General features: G+C 43.7%; 1 protein-coding gene across 1 annotated transcript in view; it reads left to right on the top strand.

Moving 5' to 3' along the window:
* CA10 (carbonic anhydrase 10) overlaps positions 1-24,964 on the top strand; it is a 488,817-nt gene extending 463,853 nt beyond the window's left edge. Inside the window, exons 7-10 of the mRNA XM_039227861.1 lie at positions 4,144-4,216; positions 18,638-18,792; positions 20,874-21,048; positions 23,638-24,964. Of these exons, the coding sequence (XP_039083792.1) occupies positions 4,144-4,216; positions 18,638-18,792; positions 20,874-21,048; positions 23,638-23,660 (426 nt within the window). The 3' untranslated portion in view covers positions 23,661-24,964. The remainder of the gene's footprint in view (positions 1-4,143; positions 4,217-18,637; positions 18,793-20,873; positions 21,049-23,637) is intronic.
* Positions 24,965-27,931: the final 2,967 nt, after the last annotated feature.

The raw sequence follows: 27,931 nt of genomic DNA, 5'->3' as shown, positions 1-27,931 counted from the left end.
ACAGGATCAAACTCCTGTCCATTAGTTGCCCTTCAGAAACAGAGATGTACGGGAAATGTGAGATGCCCCCTCTCCTCCCTCACTGCCCTGAACAGCTCCCTCCAGCTTCCCTGAAAGTGCTCTGAGCATCACCTCCCATCTTCCCCTTTCCATCATAAGCATCTCTGAGAGAAATTAAGCAAAGATCACCAGTGCTGACTTTATGACATTCTTAGGAGACTCCACACCTTCCTAATAGTCAACGACAATCATAGATCCCCAGCCATGAAAATTCTAAGTTGTTAAAAAAAAAATATTCACCTTGAGTATTTTGACAAATATGGAGTGAAGCAGATATGCAAATTTAAAAGAAATGGGAAAAGAAGAAATGTCTTTCCAACTGGAGAGAGAGAGAGAGAACAAAAGGAATGTGTGACAGTTCCAGAAGTTGGCAGTCACCATGTTAGCCACTCAGGAAGTTTTGGCCAGGTCGTGAGAGGAGGTGCCCGAGCTGGAACTTGGAAACTGGTGGATATGATCAATAGAAATCCAGCATTTGCCACTGGGGGCTTTTCAACAGAGTTCTTGTGGTGACATCATCACTGCTCAGGACAATAGGCTGAGGGCACCCCAGGACCCCCACTATTCCCTCCCTAAAAGCATCACCCTTTGCAATTGGCACTCTGCCCTGCCTGGTCATTCTCCAAAGCCCACACACCTCCTGAGTTCCTCTCCCTCTCCTGGGTCCCATCAGGCCTTTTTTGTGGCCTGGACAGAACTGTACATTGGGTGGAGGCATTTGTGACATGTTGGCCACCAAACTCCTATAGCTTCTCAGCAGCAAAGATAGGAAAGGGCTGTTGGCCAAGGAAACATATTTATAGGCTACCATGCCTTTTGAGTACCTGATGTGATGTCCCAAAGAAATAGGTCCTGGCACAGATCCTGCCAGTCCCTGCCCTACACCTCCTGGCACTGTCAAAGACCCTGTTATAATGAATAGCAGATTCCTGAATTCCAGGCATGGAGATGTGTATTTTACACAGATTTTATTACTTAACCTGAATAATAAACCTGTGAAGTGGACATTAGTGTTCTTAATTTGCAGATGAGGAAAATGGCTCAGAGAACCTTTGGCTTTCCACCCAAGTGCATTTTGCTCTTAACAGCCCATCCAGGAATGGAGCCCAGATCTTCCTTGACTTTAATACTATGACCTTATTCACACTATATGCCTCCCGAACAGAGCACGGAGAAAGCAACTGAGATGAAGAAGATAGAACATGATATTTATAAATATCTCCTCCACATCCCTATGCTACCCACAAGCACAAGGAAAGTTCCCATATCCCTCGACCAGCCTGTCATGACATTGATAACAGCTGGTGTGTTCATCCCGGATCATGCCCATTGCTGTGAAGCCTGAAGCTATGTCACAATATTGCATCATGCGTGTCTGGAAGCTCACCTCCTTCGTTGGCTTTCCCAAGGCCAGGGGTTCCATGTCAGCCAACCTGTTGTTGGGGCTGCCCAACAACACCTGTCCTTTGATGGCTGCCTCACCCTTGGCCCCTGACTTTGCCTCACTTTGCTCAAAGCACCTGAGTCAACCTGGAAGCTCAGGCACATTACAGCTGACACAGTGATTGATACTCTAGGAAGTCAGCCTCCTCAACAGCAAACTATGGGCGTGTTTTATGAACTCTGACAGGAGCACCCTCTGCACCATGATTACTGACACAGGTTCTGGCTGCATCCCTGCAGGTTGCTGGGAGGAATTTATGCCCCAGCCTCTGCCCCTGTAGTCAGTGAAAAGATGGGGACTAGCCCCTGCACCTTCTCAGGCCAATTTGGCCCCTAGGGATGCTTTCAATCTTTCCCCAAGCAAACCTGAAGCTTTCTGGCCAGATCTCAAAATAAGCCACAGCATTTCTATCTTTGTGCAATACAATCAACTCCCAGTTGCTCCACAGTGAGTTATCCAAGCTGGGACTTGTCATTCACTCATCCCAAAACACTGATGGAGTGTGGACACAGGCCGATCCTATGCTCATCACGGCCCTAGAAATGAGATGAATTGAGCCCTTGGCACTAAGGACACACAGCCTCTGGTGGTCTTCCCCTCCTTCTGATTTTTCTGCCTCCTCTTTCCAGCTCCCTGCAGGGTAGACAGGCTTAGAAAATGAGAGACCCCCACCTCCAGGTAAGCAGATCCCTAGAGATGGCACCCTGGTGAAAAGCTGAGTCTTAAAAAGGTTGGATTTGTTGGCTAAAATAAGAGAATTGTTTATCTGGGGGGTTTATTTATCTCTGTCCCCTTCTAACCTCCCATCCTTCCCATGACCACAGGGAGCTGAGATTGGCTGTAATTACTGCTCAATCACACACCATTAACTTCCCACTTAAGCTCACTTATACCAAGTACATACTTTATCCTCCCTCCCACGCCACCAACACACTAGAGCCCACAAATCATCTGTGTGCACTTTGGAAATTTTTCAGTTATTTTTAATCAGCTCAGAAGGTTCCAGTACAGTCAGGGTTGTCCAGACTCACCGGGTACCAAGAACCCAAGGCACCTACTTAAGGGGGATGGCAGGTTCCTTACCTGCCATGACAATATCTTTTTTCTCTCTTTTCATGTGAATTTGCACAAACAGGTGGCTTCAGGCATATTTTAAGTGGCCAAACAGGATGTCAAAGGAGAAGCTAAATTTGGCACAAAAGCTTCTGGGGAGCAGCCGTGTTTGCTTTGAAACTTCTTTCCATTTGGGGGTGGCTTTGAAAAACTCCACTGAGCATTATCACTCACCATGCTCACTGCCAGTGTGGTCTGTCTCACCGCAACACACCCAGGAAACTGTGTGGGAAAGGAGAGACAGATGGAGGGAAAATAAACAGTCTGCGCCTTCTCCAAACTAAAAATTACCTATTGCTTATCTAATAATAATCATCATCATCTGCTGCAATTTTTCCCACCCTCAGAATAAATCGAACCTAAAATGCTGATGTGTCACAGCATCCAATTAGCTGCTGAAGTGTAAGTTACAGAGCAGAACTGAGAGAAATAGGAGAGAAATGACTGGATGGACCCTCATACTTTGGAAAAGACTGAGTAGAAGGGAGATTGTAAAGAAAACAATGTGCACTGTTATGTGGGGACACATCACAGATTCCAAATGGTGGTCTTCTGGCTTAAGACCCTCAAAGCTTACCTTGTTCTTCCAAAGAAGGAATTTGGAGACCTGAGGATGTGGGCATAAAATGAGAGCTGATCCTTGAACATCTAGTACAATGTTTGGCTCGTAATAAGCACTTGGTAAATATTGATCGGATGTATGGGCACATGGATAGATGCATGGATGGATGGATAGATGGACACACGAATGGATGATTGGTTGACTGAATGGCATGGCTTATGGTATATTTGATTCATGTAATAATAAGCAATGATATAAGGTTCCATATTCTTAGAGTTTTTTCCTGTCTCCTAATACCTCTCCTCCGGGTACTCTCTCTCTCACTATCTACTTAGATTAATTGTTCCTTTCCTAAAATATCATTCCCTACCCTCTACTTAAAACTCTTTGGTGGTGATGGCTCCTCATCCCTACAGAATACAGCTTAAAATGTCCTCACATGACATTTAAAGCCTGATATGAGCTAGCCCCTGCCTACCTCTCTAGCCTTACCTTCCATCTTTCCCCCAGAAGTACTTACTTAAGTATAACTAGTTCTCACTCCCTCATGTCCGTATACACATATTCTCTGTATGTAATTTTTTTCCTTACTTGTCCTCCTTTTACACACTCTACCAGCAAAGCACCTTGTAACTTCCACCCATCCTTCAAGACTCATCTCATTCCTTAGTTCCACACATGCCCCTAGGTAGGTGAATTTCCTCTAATATTATCACACCTGTGACTCTATCATAACACTCTTTACATTCTATTATAATCATTCAGTTACTCACCTATCTTCTTTCCCTAGACTGGGATTTCTTGAGAGCATAGTCTGTGTATTTAATGTCTGAATTTCCAGCCACCATGGTATTTGGCACTTGGCAGGCACTCAGTAAATGTGAATGAATAAGTGAATGCATGGAGGCAGTGTTCATTCTGGGATAGTACTGCCCAGTCATTAATATTTTCTTTTCCCTCCTAGGTTTCTGATTCATCAAACCCATTTCTTAATCGAATGCTCAACAGAGATACTATCACAAGAATAACATATAAAAGTAAGTTTGGTTCGATTTCCCATACAGCAGCTATTCTTTAAAGGTTAGTCCTGTCTGAAGGCAAAAAGCCAGAACTGATGATCTCAGAGGGCCCCTTTCAGCTTCATGATCCTTTAATTCTCTAGAAAGTCACTCTGGAGAGTCAGGGTTGGCTAAGAAGCAGCTCATTTCAAAAGGACGTCCCCGGGGTGCCTTTGTCATCCACGGCTGTCTAAGGCGATAATGATTATTATGATGATGGTCATCGTTATCCCATGGATTGGTAATGAGCTGGGGGACTCCACTAGCTGACAAACTCCACCATGTCAGCTGGCCACATTTGGGGCTCTGCCAGTTATGTGATTGAAAATACATTCAGCAGGTAGTTTGTATCCAACCTCAACATTTCCGGAGCTGGAGCACATCCCCCTCTCTCTGTCGCTGGATCCCTTTACAGGTCATGGCAGGGTGACATCTTTCTTCATTGCTATATGCAATCTCCTGCTCTAGAGGACTCTGTCCATTTCCATTCCTTTGGGTTTCTAAAGTGTTTTCTCCCCAGGATCCTTAAGCAGAAAAGAAAGAACATTGCAAAGTTGAAAGGGGAAGAAGGAAAAAGGAACTACTGTGTCTCCCAGAGCAATCCCAGAAGTTGCAGGGTCCAGGAAAAGTTTTACCTCACACCACGAGATGAAAGAAGTAAGACAGGAAAAACTATTTAGGAGGGAGCAGGAAAGTGAGAATCAAGTCCTGACTTTGCCCTCAAGCAAGGAGCTTCTTCGTGTTAACGCTGTTTCTTCATCTATAAAGAAGTTGAATTTCAGGTTTCTAGGGTCCTTCTGGGTCTGGAATTTTGAATTAAGAAATAGGTAATCATCACTTCACCAAAGTAAAAAGCAGCATGCAAACATTCTTATACCCACATCCCCGCGGAGTGCCCTTCCCCAAAGCCAGGAGCTCAGCTCTATCTGCTGTTTCTGCTTCTAGTGGTGATGGGGGAAAGACAGAGTGAATGCCAGAGGGAGAATATGGAGAACCCTTCCCTCATTCATTTATTCTCTCATTCAGAAAACATTTTCCACACTGCTGCCCATAACAGACATCAGGGAAGGCTCCCAAAATATAAAAATGGCCAGACACCAGCCCTCCTCACAGGTGCTCAATGCCAAGTCACTTCCATATGAAAAGGTCGAGGTGTGGGACAGTGGGGGTGATGAATGAACTTGGAGAATCATAGTCCCCTAGATGGACATCACCAGGAAAAATGAGTTGTCTCCAAAACCATCCCACCCTTCCTCATCAGACACCTATGGAGCCCTCCTCTCTCAGTGTACATTCAGGTTGCTCATCTAAGGAAGGCATTTCTGTTTTGTGTGCAAATAGCACATTTTATAACTGCCCATAAAATATTATTAGTCTTTTAACTTTTTTGATTAAAAAAGCATGAAAATTAAATAAAATGTTTTCAAATAATCTTGAATTTGCAGTTTAGAGACCGTGAAATGCCATGAAATCACACATTAAGCCCCAACACACAATCTAACAGATTGCTAGCTGCAGAGTCACTCATTAGTGGGACTTTCTTCCTCTCCCCACCCCCAGCATGGGTCTGATTAATTTTAAGTGATGAGGCTGCTGCCAAAAATGAAATCCTCCATGGGGGTCCATCCTATAGAAAGGTGGCCTTCCTCAGGAACAGGTACCAATCCTGGTGCAAACAAGGGGCTGGAGAGCCAGGGGGACAGATCTTGTTGGGACCAATGACAGATGGCCATTGTGTGGCTAAAGGAAGCTTCAGCTTCATCTATTTTGAATGAGGCATCCCTGCTGACTGCCACCCCATCAGCTCCACAGGAATTGAGAAGGACGACTGACAATAGCTGCAGTGGGTAACAATGTGAAAACCCAAGACCTTCAGTCAATTGTTCTCTCACTCACTCCACAAATATTTACTGAGCGGACCCTATGTGGCACAAGATAGAGAGATCAACAGGATGCCTTTTCTTCCACAAGGTCCTCACTCTCTAGGTCAGGAGACAGAGTAGTGCTTTATCAAGATTTATGTAACAAGCACAATGCAAAAAAATCTGAAGAGAATTCTTTGGGATCACAGAAAAGCTGCTTAGAATACATGGCAAGGTTGCACAAAGCAGGTGCCTTTTAAATAAGGACTGAATAGATAAATAACTATTTGCTGGAGAAAGAGAGGCATGGGAAGGGGAAGAGGGGAGAGAAAGAAAAGAGGAAGCAAGGGAGGAAAAAGAGGGAGAGGGAAGGAGGGGAGGAAGGAAGGCAGAGGAAGGAAAAAGGAAGGAAGGAACAAAAAAGAGAGGGAAGGGGGGAAGACATTGCAAGCACAGAGGGCCGGATCCAAAACAAGGAGAGCATTACGAGGACTGAAGGTTCAGAGGAAGGAACTGTGCCTTCATCGGCTCTTCATCTCAATGCCCACAATAAACACGGGTTAGGCCTGAATTAATGGTGTAATGAGTGGCCACTGCAGTAGTAGTGACAGAGGCAGAGAGAGTGATGGGCAGGCCTTTTGGGTTCAGATCTCAAAGGTTCTTGATGCCATGCTGAGGAGTTTATGCAGAAGACTTATTTGAATAAACGCCCTCACTGATAGAGACACCCCTAGAAATGCAAATGGAAGAAAGTGGGAGCATCCTCTTCTCCTTCTGTCCCTCATAATCTACCTGTCACGGCAAAGGGAAAAGAAAGGGAATGAAAGCAAGATAAAGAAACCCCACATGGGGAGAGGTAACTGCTTTTGGCCCCCTAATCACAGGTGTTTGTGCTCTTACACTCTGGGCAATAATGGAGGCGTTCCCAGTAGCACCTTTATCAGACGCTACAGGGATAATGATGGCCCTACCAGTGGAAATGACCTAGACACCGCTATGCCCAGGACACTGTGTCCAAAAGGGATTGATTTGCTCAGTAGGAAAGCTCCAGCACTCTTCCATCTGCTAAACTCCCTGACGCTAAACTCTCTGACACAGCCAGCCTGCAGAAGGTTGGCCTGGTGGCAAGTGCGGGATGTTCTGAAACAGGAATCATTTACTAAGAAGCAGGCAGTAGGTGGGAAACACAAGCCTGGAAGCCTCCCCAGAGGCTCTGGAGACAGCTAGCATCAGCCACTGAGTTCCAGTGGAGACACCACCACCTGCTCAGGGGCATCTATCAGGTACCCTGCTTCTGTACTTCTAAGTGAGATTTAAAGAAATTGATCCCTTCCCCCACTGCCACCCAACCACACTACCCAGGGACACATGACCTCGAACCACAACCCACTCTCCCAACCAGTCCTTTCTGCTGCTACCCAGAATGACACCCCAGGATAACTTCAACTTGACTCACTCACTTAGACATGGTACCCACTCCACAACGTACTGAGTATCAGGAGTAGGGAAGTAAGTACCTTCCACCTTTCAGGCTCTGTGTTAATAGCTTTACATGCAGCACCTTACCTACTATTCATAAAGCACCCACCTTCAAAGTGGGTATGATTGCTAACCCAGTTTACATATGAGGAAACCAAGGCCTCAGAAAGTGAAGAGATTTGACAAGGACATACATCTAGTAAGTGGCTGTGTGTGTCAGCAACTTCTGCATAACAAATAAGCGTTCAACAAGTAGCATTGAAATTTCCTGTTGCAGCTTGGGTGGCTTGGCTGTAAATTCTCTGGGGTCAGGTAGATACCCATGGCAAGTACTTCTCATGGTGGAGGTCAGAAATGTGTGATGTTACTTATAGTGTAGGCTTGAAACTCACACACTGTCACTTCTATCCGCTTTTAGCTGGCCAAAGCAAGAGACATTGCCAAGCCCAACCTCAAAATCCTCCCATAGAGGTGGGGGTGGGAAGGGAATGAACATTCCCTGAACAGTAATCTGGTCCTCCATAGTGAGAGCAAGGATTCAAACACAGGCACTCCTAAGAACTTTTCTATGCCCTAATCTTTCCATCATGCTTCCTCTCTAAGGATAGAAAAAACCTTAACTCTGAGGTCTTTTTTTTTTAATGTTTTATTTATTTCTGAGAGAGAGAGACAGTGTGAACAGGGGAGGGTCAGAGAGACACAGAATCTTAAGCAGTCTCCAGGCTCTGAGCTAGCTGTCAACACAGAGCCCAATGCGGGGCTTAAACTCATGAACCATGAGATCATGATCTGAGCCGAAGTCGGATGCTTAACCGACTGAGCCACCCAGGCGCCCCTTCTCCAAGGTCTTAAAATTAGTTGTAAGGCTGATACTTTCACATTGCATGAAACCGTTGCATGTTTTTTTCTTAATTCTAACTTTGGTTCAGTATCGAGCCATCTCCTCACTTTTTGCATCTGTTTCCACTTGAAAGGGACATAAACTAACCATAGAAATTGTGAGCACATTGAAAGTTCAGGTTCATCCCATCCTAAGCTCTCTGTAACTCTTGCCTATGCCTTGGCATGGGATCATGAATGGAAATCAGCATCATCCAGAAGGACACAGTAACACTGCCATCATTGGCACACAGAGTAACCAGAGAAGCCATAGACATTTGTTCCAAATGGAGGTCAATCTTCCCCATCAGTCTTTCTCTTGGAGGCCATTGTTATGAGAAATCAGTTTAAGACTTTGACCAGAGAGTGACAAGATCGGCTGGCAAGGATCACTCTGGTCGCCTAGTTGGAAAGAGACCATAGAGGGGCAAGGGCCAAAGTTGGGAGATAATTTGCAACAATTCAAGTGACTCAACAATGTCTATCGTAATCCCAGGCCAAGGTGGATGGGGTGGTGAGAAATGCTTGGGTATATTTTGAAGGAAGAGGCAGAAGATTTCTTGATAGATCAGATTTGTGATATGAGGGAAAGAAAGGAATCAAAGATGACTGTAAGACTTTTAGCTTGAGCAACTGGAGGGAAGACATTCCCATCAGCAGAGATGGGAAAGATTGAGATGAAGCGTATTTGTGGGTGGGGAAAGGAATCAGAATTTTCGAACATGTTAAGCTTGAGATGTCTATTGGGCATCCAAGAAGAGGTGTGGAGTGGGCAGTTGGATATGAGTCTGGATTTCAGGAGAGAGAACTGAAGATATATATGTGGAAGTCATTGGGATCCAGATGGCATTTAAACCTGGGTGTAATCATGAGTGAGAATAAATAGAGAAGAGAGGCGGGACACGTCCTCATTTTTGAAAGAGCAGCTCAAATCCTCATGACTTAGGTTGCAGATTATTTCTAAAGATATCTTTTAAATCCCACCCTGGAAGAGGCTCTTGTGTGTCTGTCTCATCAACTAGCTAAAGAGGTACAGGTGAGTGGGAACAAGTATGGAAGCATGGGGTGCAGTCACCACAAAATGGCAACTAGTAGGGATACGGTCCATTTGTTTGAGCTGGTCACAGATTAGAAGACTAGGAGAAAAAGGAATTGTGCAAAATCATTTTATTGATCCAGTTAAGAAAATCAATGCCAGAGAATTGGTAAAAGAAAACAAGAAGGAGAATTTTGCCAAAAGAACTAGAAATTTTGGAAGCCTGATACCATGGTGGTGGTGAAACCACCATACTTACAGAAAGTAATATGCTCTCATGAAGAGAGATAGAACTAAGTAGACCTGGGCTCCTGTCTCTACCACTTTCTTGGCTGTGTGACTTCAGGCAATTTTCTTAACTTCTCTGAAATTATGATTTCCTCATCAGTAAAATGAGGATATTCAGACTGATATTGAGAGGGTTGGGTGAGGATTAAGCAAGGTAATTAGTCAGTTGCCTAGAAAATGACTGGTATAAACTAGCTGCATTATTTTGTGTGTTCCTAAATTGTCCAAAGGCTAAGTGGGAGATAGGTCACTATGAAGCCAAATAAAAACTATATTCACAGTGAATACAATACTGGGCACGCAATATGGCTTACTTTAAATGAAGCACATCTCCTGTATATGAATCCATGCAGTGGGTAGTAATGGCCTAGTAAGTTTCTACTTTCCTTGGAAGCTTAGATTTCATATGTCTGAGAAAATCTTATAAAACACTCTCACGAACCCAGACTGACAATGGAAAAGACCAGCCTGAATTAATTTCAGGCTGAATTTATAAGATCTTCTAAAGAAAATCCATTTTATTAAAGTTAAATTCCCCTTCAATAGATTGAGGGTCAAGACTGAAATCATGACATTGAAAAATGGATTTTTGGAATGGATTTCCTAGAGGAGATATCAGTAATTTACTCGAAGTATTTTAATTTTTTAATGTAGTATCATGTAAGAATGCCAATATCCCTCCATTTTCCTTGTGTTAATTAATTAGCAGCCCCAATTACATAAAAGGTAACAATCTTATCATTTTAGTATCCACTTGATTTCTTTGAGCTAGCATTATTTTTTAAAAGAGATTTTATGATATTTTCAAGGGTGAAACCAGTAAACTAATGGAGTGCAAAAGAGCCTTCTTAAATTGCGAACAGGGAGTAGTTATTAGAACATTACATATAAATGAAGGCTTTCTTCCAGTGTCCTAGGACATAGTATCATTTGGGTAGCTTCATTCTCTTTCACATACTCCATTCATTTCATAGATTGTAAATACAGTGGTGAACTTCAACCCGTTAAGAATCCAAAAGATCACAGATTCCAAATTTTAAAAGTTCTGGCTGTTGTCCTAACATATTCCCTCAAGGAAATGAAGACATGCAACCAAAGGCATTTGGAGATGAGACTTTAAACATGGTGTTTTGACGCACAGTACAAGCCCCTTAAAACATTGTTTTCAGTCTTACCTGCTTATAACTTTGCTTCGGCCCCTACCCTGACCCCAGCCAAAAGATGAATTCATAAGCAAGGATAGACCAACCTGTGACTTCCTTATACCTCTCAGCTCCTTGGGAAATGTTCCAGACACCCACTCCTCAGAGGGACACAGTGGTAAATGTGATGAAATATCACTGGGGAGTTTAAACAATATTGCTCCTGGTGCCTTTCTTTATGCTTAATTGAACTTGTATTTTCATTTCAAAAGAATGGCTTAGGAAATGTTGTCACAGAATGAGAAATGCAGCACGTTGCTTGCCATGTTGCAATCTAAGCAGTAACTCAAGGAAGCGAGGCACGGAAAGGGAGGGGCTTACCTCCATGAATCCAATTCTCAGAGGCCCTGTTTGTCACTTACAGTTTGTATAAAACAAAAAAACCATATGACTTTATTCTTTAGTAATTGCCTTTTTTCATTTTGCTTGGATTTGCCGCAGATTACAAAAGGAAATGTCATTCCATATGAGAAAATTGCCAAATAGTTCCTTATTGATCAGAAGCAAGCCCAGGATTGATCCCTTGGAACCACCATGCCTTTTTCTCATTGGCATCATTCTTTTTGAATGGGAACTTCATAAGTAGGGACCGGGCGATGTTAAATCTCTCAGCCACAAAAGTGAACATGACACATTTAACAGAGGCTCCTGTTGAAGCTCATATGAAAGGAAAGATTCCCCCGTTATGCAGTCCTGGGCATGTCATCATAGTATGTCTTTCTTATAAACATAAATAAGAAAAAGTCAGTTGGAGAATTGTATCCACAACCGAGAACATAGTAGAAGATAAATCACAGATTCAGCAAGGGCATGTCATAAAATTAAAAGCACAGCTGCCAACTTCTCCAGTCATTTTAGAGAATAAAATTGGGCTATGAGCTGCATGTAACTATTCTATACCTATTGATTATCAAAGGAGTCTTCTGGTACTATAAAGATATAGCCAACACATAAAAAATTACAAAAGTTTGAGCTACTGAGGATAAATTTGTTTGGGTAAACTTACTTATGTTGAAGAATGTTTAGGGATCCATAGATTTTTTTTCACCTGAAGATGACTTTATATCTTATATAGATATAAGAATAATCTGGTGCCCACAAGTAAGAGGTTATGTGACTTAAGCATGAAGGAAGAGGAAGTTACTGGCAAAGCCACAACTGTAACCTAGACTCCAACTAAGATTCCTGATTGAAGTCCAGAGCTTTGCCCTCTATAAGCTACATTCTCATATGACAGGTAGATAGATGGATGATAGGTGGATGGAAGGGAAAAGTAAGGTAAGGTAAGGTAAGGTAAGGTAAGGTAAGACTAGACAAGACAAGACAAGACAAGACAAGACATGATAAGAGAGAATTTGAAAAAACAAAAGCCTCTCTATAAAAACTACCCATAAAAATTTATTTGAACTTCTTCCATCACTTCCTTTCAATAAATACCCTTAAACCAAGCAGGGGCATGTGTGACCATCCCACTGGCCTCTGAACTTCACCTCAAATCTGTATCTCTCTGCCCACAAACAATTCTGACTCTAGACCATCGTTACAAATTAATAAATAGATCCATGAGAGTTTGATAGGCAGAATCTAACACGTAGTGCATTTTCTCTTAGACTCCTTTCTGACTCAGAGCCCAGAGGATAACAATGACATACACAAACCATTAGTTTTCCTCTTGATGCTATGGAGACAAGATAGTCTGTGGGAAAGACTTCATTCCTGACCTGGTCAGCCATTGGAAGTCACCCCAGTGTTCCTTGACACTAGGGCTGAAATCTCCCAGGTTTGCCCATATTCTTTTCTTGGTTTCCATTGCCTTTATCCTGCCAAATACACTGAACAAGTCTCCATGGGGAGAAAAGAAGATGTAAAAATGTGACCTGTGGTTCTCAAATCCCATACCCTGGAAGATGGAGTCCTGCCTTAACATCAGCCTGAGGCAAAGTGGGAAGTTATGAGGACAAACATTATATGTTAAATGCATACCAATTTCAGCAATGTAAATACAGGGTATAGACGTGTTTGGTGTAGAAACACGGTAATGCCAGATGGAGACAGGCACCAGTCTCTCACTCTGATATCTTGGGGTGTGGTATATATGGGAGTAATAGTGAGCAGTATGTATCTAAGCTAATGGTATGAACTGGAGCCTCAGAGACTTTACTCCATCATCTGACAAATGATGTTGCCTCTTCTTTCTTTAGTTTTTGCCCAGCACCATTACCAGGTGGAGCTGCTGGGCAGAAACTGTTTTTGCTGATTCATCCAATTAGTGTTTGTTGAGCACCTTCTATGTGGTGGGACCCCATGCTGAGGCCTGGTGATTCAGAGGTAAAATACAGAAACCCTTCTCCCAAAGGCTCACGTAGTAGTGGGGACATTTAAATAATGTGTTATTACTGGCAAGCTGATTCAGCAAATATGGTGGAAAATGAACCACTAACCCAGCTAGGGAGAGTTAGGAGACCTCAGGGAAGTCAAGCAGTGGTTATCCTTGAGAAGTGGTCATCCTGGGTGAGGAAGCGGGGGAGACATCAATGCTACCCAGTACCACATGTGCCAAGTACACATCTTCCTCAACTTCCTGTGGGGTTATGTTCAATAAACCCATAATACGTTGAAAATATCCCAAGTCAAAAATTTGGTTAATACACCCCACCTACCCAACATCATCCCTTAGCCTCGCTGACCTTAAACATGTCCAGAATACTTACATTAGCCCACAGTTGGGCAAAATCATCTAACACAAAGCCTGTTTTATAATGAAGTGTTGATTATCTCATGATTGTCTCATTGAATACTGCACTGAAAGTGAAGAATAGAATATAAATGGTTGTGTCTGACTACAGAATGTTTGTAAGTTACCAGTTGTTTACATAACCTCATGATTGAGGGGCTGACTAGGAGCTTCAGCTCACTGCCCTGCATCACAGGAGAGGATAATACTGTATATCGCTGGCCTTGGAAAAAGATCCAAATTGACAATTCGAAGTATGGTTTCTACTGAATGAGTATTGCTTTCACGCCATTATAAAGTTGAAAAATCGTAAATTGATCCATCCGAAGTTGGGGACCGTCTGTACTTGAAAAGTGCGATCTTGTTTGTTCTTCAAACAACTCAGAGGCAAGTACTCTGACTCAGTTAGTCTGGGCTACTGTCATAAACTACCACAGACAAGTGTCTTACAAACAGAAATTTACTTCTGACAGCTCCAGAGGCTGAAATTCCAAAATCAGGATGCCAGCCAGAATGGTTGGATTCTAGTGAGGACCGTCTCTTGGGTTGCAGAAATCTTGTTGAGTCTTCAAATGGATGAAGGGGTGACAGTGTTCTCTGGGGTCCCTTTTATAAGGGCGCTAATCTCGTTCATGAGCACTCCATCCTCATCATCTAATTATCTCCCAAAAGCCCTGCTTCCTAATGCTGTCAAATTAGGGGCTAGGACTTCAACATATGAATTTTGGGGGAAAACACACATTCAATCCATTGGTTACCCCAACCATCTGCATACTACAGATGTGAAAACTGAGGTTGGAGTGGTTACCTGCACGTCCAAGGCCACACGGAAGGTGAGCAGTAATGTCAGCTCTCCCAAGTCAGGTCTGAGTCCAGAGCTTACACGCTTCACACTGAGTGTTTCCAACTTCTGTAGTGTGAGGAAATAAAAAAGGCAAAAGGTGGGGCACCTGGAAAGCTCAGACAGTGAAGCGTGACTCTTGATCTCAGGGTTGTGAGTTCGAGCCCCACGTTGAGTGTAGAGATTACTTGAAAATAAAATCTTTATTTAAAAAAGGTCGAAAGGTGAAGGATGAATATTAACAAGATTTGTGGAAAGAGCAAAGCGGCGAAGGGGGGTCGTGGGAGGGTGGAAGTGCCCGCAAGCTGCCTGAGTTCTCTGATGGAATGTTGCATCTCTTAAGGGATGTGGGCGAAGAGGAACCTCTTGGCAGGACCCCAGCAGGTGGAATCTGGGATGCCAGCATGACAGTGTTTTGGAAGCACACTGTTACCCTACTGTGTGGGTTAAATCCACTAACAGAGTGTCTTGCTCCTAGCCTGCCCCACCCACCCACCCACCCACACACCAACACTTTCCTCCAACATGGATGCAACACAGAGTCTGGTGACAGTTTCAGAGAAACAGAAATGTTCTTTTTCTTATTTCCATCCATGCCTGAAAAGCTCCTCATTCTACTGCCTCCTTCCTTCCCTCCTCACCACCACCCCAAATAAAATAAAATACAATAATAGCAGCACGCTAGAGTACCCAATATGCTCTGCATGCAAGCTTGGTTAAACAAATCACATTGACCTTTAATAAAGATGTGCCGAATGCTTCCTTCTCTCATTCAGTATGTTAATCTTCAGGCCAAACTGCCTTCAGAGCAAGCGTCATTAAGTGTAGATCTGATCTTGCTACTCCCCTGCTGTAAACCCTTCAGTGGCTCCATATTGCCTACAGGATGAAGCCCAAACTCCCAATAGCGCAGAAAAGGACCTCCCAGGTGTGGCCTGTGCCAACCTCCAGATTCATTTGGTACAACACCCCTCCCTACCTCTGCACCTGACCAGCACTCCGGCCCTCTTCCAGGGGGAATCTCTCTCTCTCCATCCTCAGTTCTTTCCCTACAGTGCTTTTGAGACTCACCGTGCTGGCAGCTACACTGATTACCTCCTGTCATTCAAAATGCAGTTCAGGTCAGCTCCTCCATTAATACTCTCCTGAGTCCCACCCCCAGGCAGAACAGACAACCTCTCAGTGGACCCAGTACAGATATATGTCACTGTCTCTGTGGCTCCTTGCTACATTCACTTAATTACATCCTGCTCACCTACACCTAGCTTAGTGCTTGACACACATTATGGGCTTAAGAAACAGTGAGAGCCAAATGATGGATACTCAACATACACTTACTGTGTTGATGCCTGATCTGACTCCCAAGGACTGTCACATTGGTGTGTGCTCTGGACGCTATGGCTTTATCATGGAAGCATCTGACCACACAGGGCAGAGTACAGACCCAGTCCAACCATACTTCAATCATTGTGTCTCTCCTGGGCTTGCCCTGATTCCTTCATGTTTGGATAGGAAGGTAGATATGCTTAAATGGAAATTGACAGAAGGTCCTTTCTCCTAGGGTTGATCTCCAAATCCAGCTTGACCACTCTGTCTTTCTCATGGTCATTTTGGGGACAGCATTCTAGAGATGTTCAGTTCCCCCCATCAGGGAAGGCAGAGCAGTTGGGGAAGGAGAAGGGAATCGGTGGTTTTATTTACATCATTCCAAACCACTGAATCAGTTGATTTGTTCTTAATTCAGTTGATGAGTGAAGGAGCACTGAAATTCAAGTTCCCTTGGCAGAGATGACTCTTTCTTATCAGAGAAACTTGAGTGAACAATTCCTGGAGCAAGAGATGTGGAAGGCAGGGGGCCTTTGCCCAGGAAAATGGATTAGCATCCTTGATTCTCTCAGAATCAGAAGGTAGGAACAAGCCTGACCAAGGTGCATTCACCACCATATGATAGAAGAGCCCACAAATATTTATTTTTCCATTTGTTGTCCGTCTCCTCAATAAAATGAGCGGGCTCTGCATCTATCTTGTTGACTGCTCTATCCCCAGACCCTAACCTTATCCCCAGCACAAAGAGGTGCTTAGTGAACATTTGTTGAGTGAATGAATGACTTTGGTCTGGAAGCCAGGAGAGCTGGCTTCCAGTTCCCACTCTAAAGTCACCAGCTAGCTCTGTGACCTTAAGCATGTTACTGTGCCTCTTTGATCTTTAGCTTCTTGTCAGTGAGGATGTTATTATCCACCTGACTAGTTTTATAGTCATTGTGAAGTTCCAGCTATATATGAAAGTCCTTTTTTTAGCATTATATATGTGCAATACTAAACCTGAGAGATGATGTCAACTATTGAAGAGTTAGTCCTTTTCCACTGGGAGTTAGAAACGTGGATGAGAGAAGCTAGGAGCACTGGAAGAGCCAGGCCCATTCCTCCACCTCTCAGGCACTGGGTTCCTGTCATGTGTTCCCTGGGCCACCTAGGCTGGCCACAGTGGTGGACACTTATGATAAACTGGGAATGCAAGACCCCTGGACACTTACATTGGGAATCACTGCGATAGAGAGGCAATGGGAGACATACATGTAAATGGTCTCATTGTAGAGTGGGGGGAAGCATTAGACTTGTCCCCCAATAAATGTCATGTGTGGAAGCACACAGAAAATCAGGAGCCAGCAACAGAACCTGAGAAGGAATGGCCAAAATAATAGGAATACCAAGCATGGTGTTTTGGAAGCCATGAGAAGAGAGTAAGAGTGTACAGAAAGAAGGGAGGGATTTTAGAGAGAGAAGAGTGAGAGAGGCTCATTGGAATTTGTAGATATTTGAAAACTTCAGCATGTTACAGTGTTTACAAAGTACAACCAATGCATTGAATTTAAAAATCAGAATTCAACAAACCAAAATGGCAACTGTTTTTAGATGATCGAGGTGCTTGTTATCCTCTTGTTCTCTCTTTCTTCCATATAGTTTGATATGTACTTATGTCACTTTTATAATTGAAAAAGCATATTTAATACTAAAATACATAGGAGTGTGACTACCTCAAATAGGTGTAAAAAGAGAAAAGGCTATGTGGATGGACCTGATAGAGAGGAGATTCACAAAAATGAAATCCGTTGTTGAACTTAACTGTCAAATCTCATGGTAGGATCTGGCCTGATTTGCTTTACTTTCTAAGTGTTTTCTTAATGTTCTTTTAACTAAACAATGTTAATAAATGAGAACAGTGACCAGGCAATGTTTCAATAGGTCTTGAAGCCTTTGACTGTGTATTTCATTATGACTATAATGCTATGGGTTTAGTGCTCAGGGGCCATCACCAAGGTCTTGCCCACTCGTGGTAACCACAGTTCTGTTTGCCAGTATTCAGTGCCCCATCTGCTGGAGAAATGTGCTTCTTTGAATCCCCAATGTCAGCCTTGGCCATGTTACTTCTTGGGCTGCCAAAGTGTGAGTAAAAGTGACATGTGCCCCTTCTGGGATGGGAGCTTTGAGAGCCAACATATGCTTCATCGTGCTTGCTTTCCATCATTGCTACTCACAAGGGTCTAGAGGGCAGCTGCTCTATGGGCCTGGGTCCCTGAGTGTGGACAGCAGTGACCTGGAGGCAACTCCCAGCCAACCTAGGGTGAACATGTACATGAGCAAGAAATAAACCTTTGTTGTTTAAAAGAACTGAGATTCATGGTGCGCCTGAGTGGCTCAGTCAGTTGAGCATCCAACTTCGGCTCAGGTCAAGATCTCAATGTTCATGGGTTCAAGCCCTGCGTCAGACTCTGTACTGACAGCTCAGAACCTGGAGCCTACTTCGGATTCTGTGTCTCCCTTTCTCTCTCTCTCTCTCTCTCTCTCTCTGCCCCTCCCCACTCATGCTCTGTCTCTCTCTGTCTTGAAAATAAATAAAACATTAATTTTTTTTTTAAATAACTGAGATTTGGGGGCCAGGCAGAGAGGTATTGTTCATCACTGTAGCCTGCCCTGGCAGATACGGTCTTCTGGAATCTGAAAAGAAAAAAAAAGTATCAGCAATTCTGGCATTTTCTCAAGAAACCTAACTCTTAAGTCTTTCTTATTTTCTTCTCTAGATGATGCATATTTACTACAGGGACTTAATATAGAGGAACTATATCCAGAGACCTCTAGTTTCATTACTTATGATGGGTCGATGACTATCCCACCCTGCTATGAGACGGCAAGTTGGATAATAATGAACAAACCTGTCTACATAACCAGGATGCAGGTGAGCTTTTCCAGGGTCTTTTAGCTCATGGGGAAGATGGTATAAAGACTGACTGGATTTGTGGAGTGCCTGTTTTATCAGTTTGCTAGGATTGCATCAACAAAGCATCATAGACTCGGTGGCTTACACAACAGAAATGTACCACCTCACAGCTCTGGAAGCTATAAATCCAAGATCAAGGTGTCAGCAGGGTTAACCCCTTCCAAGGGATGTAAGGAGAAAACTGTTCCGCACCTGTCCTTCTGGTGGATTGCTGGCAATCTCTGGTGCTCCTTGGCTTATAGAAGCATTGCCCACTATGCTTTCATCTTTACATAGCGCTCTTCCTCTGTGTCTCTGTCCAAATCCCCTTTTCTTTTTTTCTTTTTTTTAATGTTTTTTTATTTATTTCTAGGAGAGAGAGAGAGAGACAGCGTGAGCAGGGGAAGGTCAGAGAGAGAGGGAGATACAGACTCTGAAATAGGCTCCAGGCTCTGAGCTGGCAGTCAGCACAGAGCCCGACGCGGGGCTCGAACCCACAAACCACGAGATCATGACCTAAGCGAAAGTCAGACGCTTAACCGACTAAGCCAGCCAGGCGCCCCAAATCCCCTTTTCTAAACAGCCACCAGTCATCCTGAATCACGGCCCACCTTATGACCTTAACTAATTACATCTGTAAAGACCCCATTTCCAAATAAAGTCACATTCTGAGGTGCTGGGGTTAGGACTTCAATTTATGAATTCTGGGAATACACAGTTGAAATCACCACACATCTGAAGAACCAGCATCTGAAAAGACTTAGCATGAACTAATTGTAGAACCATCCCACCTGTCTGAATAAGAAAAGAGAGAAGGGTTCCCAAAATGTGACACCTGTGATGTTCAGACAGCAAGTGAGCAAAATGGATATGTCCAAATATGTTTGGAAAAGCTGGATATTTTTAAAAATTTTAAATAGATTTCCTTATTGGGAAACTTCTCAGGGCCTTTAAATTGATAATACATGTGCCCATCCCCAAGAGGAGACACAGGATGTTTAGCACTTCACAAACCTATTTGAATGTGGGATATTTTTAGAGCATCTCACGGGACTAGTATTCCTCTGAACTGAGTGAGAACCAGTGGCTGCATGGTGCCAGATTTGCTAATGGCTCACTGTACACTCCCAAAGCTGTCATCCCCACTTATGTGAAGGGAACATTCTATAACGAGGGGGGTAAATTATATCTGTTCGAGTTCTGGAATTCTCTGTTGGTGAGCGTCTATAAAAACACAAAGGAAGGTGAACAAAGGAAGTGTAATCCAATCTCCTTGACAGGATATGTACTCACAAGCCAACAGTCTGAACCATTTGAAGTGTTTGATCCTATCTGTAGTGATTGGGATCCTTTGGGTGACAAGCCACCCCCTCTAGAAGATTTAAACTTAGAAAAAGGGAGACATTCAAGAGATACTGGGGCATCTCATGGAAGTTGAGATCAGAAGTTGATGTCCAGAATCCATGAGAAGTCCGTCCTCCATGGCCTTTTCTGCCCCTTATTGCACATATGCTTTGTTTCTTTCCTGTTGGAGACTCTTCCTTTGCTTCACAAGGCCTGGGGTGGAATATGGTGGAAAATGCTTTAGTCCAGCCACCTGGTCCTGATAGTCACAAAAAATAAACCAAATTGATCCCACTTAGCATTGCTCTGACCCCTGGACCAATCACTACCGTTTAGCTAATACCCATGTCAGGGAATAATTCCATGAATTAGTGGAAGTTATCGAACCATGAGGTGTCAGAGAAAAAAGGGACCCTGGAGAACAACTAGATGGATTTCCTCCTTCAACAGATGGTGTATTTGAGGATAAGAGAACAAAAGGACTTGTTCAGAACCATGCATGACCTAGTGAGATAGAAGCAAGTTTCACTCTGTGCATGGAGGCAGCAGTGGGCCTGCAGCACAACTGAATCCATGAAACAAGGGTCTCTGCAGGGCTTACGTGCCCTCTTTCAGGCAGCCAGTACCACCGGGCGTGGGCACGGTCTACATGGTCCTTCTTTTCTCCTAGTGCATTTAGGAGGATGGGTGGGACTCAGCTGTGTCTCTCTCCACAGATGCATTCCTTACGCCTGCTCAGCCAGAATCAGCCATCTCAGATCTTTCTGAGCATGAGTGACAACTTCAGGCCTGTGCAGCCGCTCAATAACCGCTGTATCCGCACCAACATCAACTTCAGTTTACAGGGGAAGGACTGTCCAAACAACCGAGCCCAAAAGCTTCAGTATAGAGGTGGGTGCACTGACTCTGAGGGCAGTGGACCCCAGCCAGAGCTCAGCCATCTTGCTCAGACTGGCTCTTAAAGGCCTGGCATTATCTCCCAATATAAGAACCATGATTACAAATACACCTTCCATTTGTATTGTGTTTCCCTGTTGGTAAAATTTATGTATCATTAGAGATAGAGAGAGAGAGAGATAGGAAAAGAAAGAGGTAGAGAGAGAGAGAGGTAGAGAGATAGACATGATAGAGATCGAGATAGAGATAGAGTAAGAAAAAGAGAGGTAGAGATAGAGATAGAAGATAAAGATAGAGATAGAGATGATAGAGATAGAGACAGGGATGGAGATAAAGATAGGGAAAGAGAAGGAGAAAGAGAGATAGAGAGAGAGAGAGAGAGAGAGAGAGAGAGATGGGGGAGGGGATGGTCAAACTTTCAAATCCCTTCTGGTTCAAGCAAAATGGCATTTAAAAAAAAAAAAAGGAAAGAAGGAAGGAAGAAAGTTTTATTGGAGCCCAGGTTAGAACAGCTGCCTTGTATACCCAGTCTTCACAAAGAAGAAAGTGCTCCCATGAAGGAACATTTGGTGTAGGGTTTGTTTTTTTGTTTTTTTTTGTTTTTTTGCAGTAGTTACAAATCATTACACTAAGGACATTTCAGAAAATTGCAGACCTTATCTCAAGTTTCTAGGATATGCAGCACCATATGACTTTAAACTTATGGGAACCAGGGAGGTTTTTTCCTTTTTCTATTTCTTTAAGTTTTTATTTACATTCCAGTTAGTTAACCTATAGTGTAATATTTGTTTCCAGTATACAATATAGTGATTCAACACTTCCATACATCGCCTGGTGGTCATCACCACAAGCACACTCCTTAATCCCAGTCACCTATTTCACCCATCCCCCCACTCACCTCCCCTCTGGTAACCATCAGTTTGCTCTCTGTAGAGCTGTTTCCTGGTTTGCCCCCCTCCTTTTTCCCTTTGCTTGTTTGTTTGTTTCTTAAATTCCCCATATGAGTGAGATCACATGGTATTTGTCTTTCCCTGATTGACTTGTTTTGCTTAGCATAAGACAACATTTTTATTGCCATTTTACCAAGGGCCCAGTGAGGCTGATTTTCCTGTGTTATTTGTTAGAACAGGACAGCTAGAAGCTTTCAAGCTTTTAGCTATGTATACCCCCTTTCTCCTAAAAGGCAGACAAATACTCTGGATGCCAGGCTGACGGGATCCAATGAAGAACCATGTGTGAGCACATCGTTTTCCAGTGCTATGTTTCTAGAAGTGAATATTATCCCAACTAAAGAAGACATTTAAGATGAACCCCTGCCTCCTATAACCCTCTTGTCCATATCCAGCCTCCCTCTTCCCTTATGCATACTAAGTATCTGTCGACCACTGTGGTAGACCCTCAACATGGAAAAGAAGATGGAGGCAGAAGAAATTCATGAAAACTCCTTCAGCAGGGAATCCACACACCTGAGCTCTGGGCCTGGTTCTGTCACTACCAAACCTTGTAAACCCAACAAAGTCAAAGTCTCCCCCCTTGGCCTGGCTTCTTTCATGACAATCCCTACACGATCTACTTCATGACTTGTGAGGAGCAAATAAGAGCCTGGATGGGGAAGCCCCTTGTGATAATAACATGCTGCCCAAATATGGAGGCTACAGATGTTACCAGGCGGCTTTTAGAAGCAGCTACCACTGCTGCCCCAAGGTCCTCCACTTCATTTCTCCTACTTACCCCATGTTTCCCTCTTTTTTTCTCTGTCAGATACGTGCAGAGTGTTAAAACTACAATTTTCTGTTCCCTTCCAGCCAGAACTACCAGAAAAATACTCAACTCATTCGCTGAGCCTTCCCTTTACTCAACACCTACTTATTGTGCACCTACTATGTGCCAGACACACACTTAGCTAGGTGATCAAATATAGTGCTGAGGAATACAGATATGACCCTATCCACGCCGAGCTTAGTCTGGAGCAGGGGCCACAAACTTTTTCTGTAAAGGGCCAACAGGTAAATACTTTGGGCTTTTGAGTATTATAGTCTCTGCTACACTCTTATGTTGTAGTGTGAAAGCAGCCATAGACAATATGTAAATTATTGGGTGTGTTCATGTTTCAATAAAACTTTATTTACAAAAACAGATCACAGGCTGTATTTGGCGCATGGGATGTAATTTGCCCACCTCTGGTCTAGAGCACTGCCATTCACTAGAGCATTCTGTGACTATGGAAATGTCCTATATCTACATTGTTCACTGTGGTAGCTACTAGCCACATGTGGCTGTCAAACATTTGAAGTGTGGCTAGTATGATGATGCCAACTAAATTTTTAGTATTTATTTAGTTTTAATTTTAATAAATTTCAATTTACAGTAGCCACGTGTGACCGGTAACAACCATATTGAACAGCTCAGGCCTAGAGGTTATGAGGAAGTGAAGGGCGTTGTTGGAATACATACATACAATTTCCAAAACTGTCCCTTCCCCTTTGGAGTAAGCCCCCCAAATTTCATGTGAATTAATTCAACTATGCCTTGTTTTTGTATTGTGTGTGTGTGTGTATTTTTTTTCTTTGTCTCTCTTTCCAGTAAATGAATGGCTCCTCAAGTAGGGAATGAGGCCAAGAAGAATCTCAAGAAGAAATGCTACAACTGTGAATTGATGTAACCTAGAATACCCCTTCTTTCTTCTCTCTCCTTCCCTCTCTCAAGCCCCATTCACTCTTTGGATTGGCCCTTTCTTCATGAAAAGTGTCTGCAACACCCTGCCAGAGGAACACATCTCTTATACACACTCACTGACACACACACATACACACAGGCACTCACACACACACGTGGACACATGCAAACATATCCACACATAGACACACTCACATGGCCTCCAAGATGGGAAGTCAAGTTTCAGAAACAACAACAACAACAACAATAACAACAACAAAAAAAACAGGCTCATTCATAAGAGGTCTTAGAAGAAAATAACCAGTTAACCTGATTACAATTTTGATACTGTTTTCCTGAACTAATAAATCTACCCAATGAGACTTTTCAGCCTTTGTACATACAAAATTCTTCCAAAAGAGAGAGAGGAGGAAACACAGCTCGACAGCATCAAGTGGACTTTGTTCTTGGCGTCAAATGATCTTGGGTGGTGTCCTAGGATCCTCTGAGGGTGCTGGTGATAGGTGAACCAGGACAAAGTTGGCCAAGGACACTTATTTCTAGATTATGATTCTTCTGTTTACTCAAAAATTTAAAAAGAAAAGGACAGACATTGAAGAGATACACATTGTATATATATCACTGCAGACTATAAACAAATGGAATTATTTCCCCTCTTTGTCACATATCTGTAGTAGGATTTGCCAAGATCAAAATCGATCCATTCACTGTTTCTTGTTTTCCAAAGGTCATACATTGTGTTTGGTTATTGTTAACAACTCAATAAATGTGTTTAATGAGTTCATTTCATTTTTCTGGCTTTGGTCTATTCTCCTTCCTTACAGGTGAAGCCTCAGCTCCATGCATCTGCATTCTTTGATTTCACTTGTTCCTTCATCTACATGTTCTGTTCATTTGCAGCCAGTTTTTACTGGGTTTGTGGCAATCAGGAATGCATTTGCTAAGCAAGTATAACTTTAATTCCACTCCATGGCTCAATCATTCATACAGGTGAGCTTCAGCCTGAGATAGCAGGCAACAGATTTCTTGCGTTTCAAAACTGCCATCCCCCCTGTGATGTTCCCTTGAAGGAATGCACTTTGCCTTGTAAATTCCTGGGAAGGGGGTGTCTTTTCTCTCCAGGTAGAGCCGGATCTCACAAAATACAAACGAATGCCTTTCTTTCCTTGTTTATAATGGTCACTCACTGTGTTTGGTTACTGTCAAGAAATCAATAAATGTGTTTAACAAGTTACCCGGTACCCATGTCTGCCTTTATTGAGAAAAGGATGCTCCCTGCTGAAGCCTCTGCATCCTGCTGAGTCTGTGAGCAATCGCACTGTGGCTGGCAGGACAGCAGAGCCACAGAGCAGCTTGGCTGGCCATTCCCAAAGCAGGGTAATTAATACCCTGTTGAGAAAACATATAGGCTTAGCTGCTGGAAGGGGAGATCTGGATGTTGGTTTGGTGGCGAAATTAAAAATAACTTGCATCTCTCCTTTACGTCACAGTCTGCTGAAAGAGGGAAGGCACAGGCATGGAGGGGCTGTGCAAATGGGAAAGTTCACAAACACATGGGAAGCTTCAGCCAAATGACGCATTAGCCATATTAATGACATAAATAAATAAATAAATAAATAAAGGCCAGATAGTTCATATTTGTTTTGTAAAGCATTTTTTAAATGTTTTATTTATTTCTGAGAGAGACAGAGAGAGAGACAGCAAGAGCAAGGGAGGGTCAGAGAGAGGAAGACAGACACAGAATCTCAAACAGGCTCCAGGCTCTGAGCTAGCTGTCAGCACAGAACCTGACACAGGGCTCGAACCCACAAACTGTGAGATCATGACATGAGCTGAAGTCGGATGCTTAACCAACTGAGCCACCCAGGCGCCCCCATATTTGAAATAACACACTTAAGTGAATTTTTTTTGCTTTTTCCACCAATGTTAGACAATGGCCTTAGGCATGATGACCTGTGAGCCTGTTTCCAAGCAATCGTATTTTTCCAGAAGAACAAAGGTTTAAGATAGGCAGGTGACAGCCTTTCTTTGTGTAGCTTGATGCTTTCTCTCTGAGTCAGAACCTTCCCTAGCCTGCAAGGGCAGGCAACGGTTAGTATGATGGTTGGAGAATGTTGGTAAGTCAACCAAACCTGGCTTCAGATCTTCACTCTGTCACTTGCCTGCTTGCTGTGTGATCCTAGGCAAGTTGATTTACTTCTCTGATCTGTATGTTGGGGATGGTAATAACTGCCTCCGTGAGGTGTGAGGTTGAAATGCAGCACAGCTCCTTTCAGCAGCTAACCCAATACCAGTGACGGTTCTCTACAGGGTGACTACAGGTTGTGTGTGTGGCCCACCTGTCAGGGTTTATCTGGACCATACCACACCTCCCTCTACAGGAGGGGTCAGAACCAATCACAACAAAGCCATCAATTAATATCAAATAAGAGTAATAGGTACCCAGTACTATTACTGGGTACTGCACATAGGTAAATGCCTGACATGTGTCAGCACAGAAGGAGCACCAGTGAGGAGAAGGGAGGGGTCCAGGGCTTCTAAACTCTGTTCTGTTACTAGCATCCTCCGTGATACAAATCAGCTCCCCTCCCTGGGACACTGTCTTTATCTAGAAATAACGTGGACATGACAACGTCCCATGACCTCTTCACTGTCATTCTCTAATGAGCTCTCCGTCTCTCATTCAGCTCTCAGTCCAGGGAGAGCAGAAGAAAACCCAGGCTGACACCCCAGGGTCCCTGGGCCTATCCAAAATGTGTCTTCTCCCCACTCACTGGGTGGCCCAAACTACAAAATGGAAATAGAGGCACTTTGCCCTCAAACCATGTGGAAGTAATAAAGATTAGCTAGATTTGTACCACTCAAGGGGGGGAGGGGGAATAGGAAACAGTTTTAAAAATATCAAAAAGCCCATGAGAGTTGACCTGGTAAAGCCATGAAGAAACAAAAAGAGTTATCTACATGAAGTGCATGGGTGCTCAGAAAGGGGGCGCCGGCAGTGCTGGGTTTGCCGGCAGAGCTACAGGCTTACATGCAGGGGTATACATGCGATGCCTCAGTTCCCTCCTGGGCAAAATGGGGAGGGGAGGTAAATATATGGAGAAGAGAATGCTGGGCAAATGGGGTGAGAAAAAGAGAAGACCTGGTGTGGAGATCCCTCTCAAGGACACGTTTTGTGATTTCCAACACGATTTAGAGCCTGGTTCCCACCTCCCTTGGTAGCGGTTTGGTTTCCATGGTGACGCGAGGACAACCACAAGTCGCTGCACAAAATGTGTCTGGAATGTGAGTAACGAACATGCAGTTTGGGCAGGAGAGAAGTCCTCCATCACAGCCGATAGCCACCCAGCTCAGGCCCAAAGATCTGACTTATAATCACCAATTAACATATGCCAGTGCCCCCAGGGTGGGTTTTCACCCTGCTAGACTCCAGAGCACTCCAAGCTCAGAAGAGTAACTGATTTCCTCTTCCAGAAAGCCTGAAAGTAGGACTGGCAGGAGCAGAAACTCACTTGGACATCATTCACCAACTAGCAAGACTGAACATACGGAAACACCCCAATAACACCTACCATGGGCTGCACGTGTCCTGTGGGCCGAGCCCTGTGCTAAGCAACTTACAAATATCACCCCACTTCACCCACACAGAGACCCACGAGATAATCACCATTGCTGTTGCATGTTGTAGAAACCACACTTCTTAAGAATGGGTGACCCACTCAGGGTCACATAACCCATAAGCAGCAAAACCAGACCTGGCTCTTTTAAGCCAGCGGTTCTCAAAGTGTGGTCCTTTCAGCATCACCAGGAAACCGGGTAGAAATGCAAATTCTTAGACTGCACTCTAGAGGTCAGAGCCCAGCCAAGAGTGTGTGTGTGTGGGTGTGGGTGTGGGTGTAGGTGTGTGTGTGTGTGTTTATGAAAGTCCTCCAGGTGATTCTGGGGCTCACTCAAGTAAGGAGCTACTGGAAATCAAATGCTGTCTTCCACTCCCTCCTTGCCTCCCAGATTTTATGACACATTAGACTCTGCTGGGATGTTTTAAAAAAAAAAACCAAACCCGTTTGCCCAGGCTGTACTGCATACGACTGAAGTCAGAATGTCAGGGTGGAAGCTAACTGTCGGTGTTTGTAAAAATCTCCAAGATGATTCCAACATGCAGCAAAGTTGGGAACCATGTCCCTGTCTGAAGGACCTGCTC

The sequence above is a fragment of the Hyaena hyaena genome, unplaced genomic scaffold (genome assembly GCF_003009895.1).
Source record: "Hyaena hyaena isolate Hyena2069 unplaced genomic scaffold, ASM300989v1 scaffold_29, whole genome shotgun sequence".
In the NCBI taxonomy this organism is placed as follows: Eukaryota; Metazoa; Chordata; class Mammalia; order Carnivora; family Hyaenidae; genus Hyaena; species Hyaena hyaena.
Note: the sequence above shows the minus strand (reverse complement) of the source record. Positions and strands in the feature narration are given on the sequence as shown.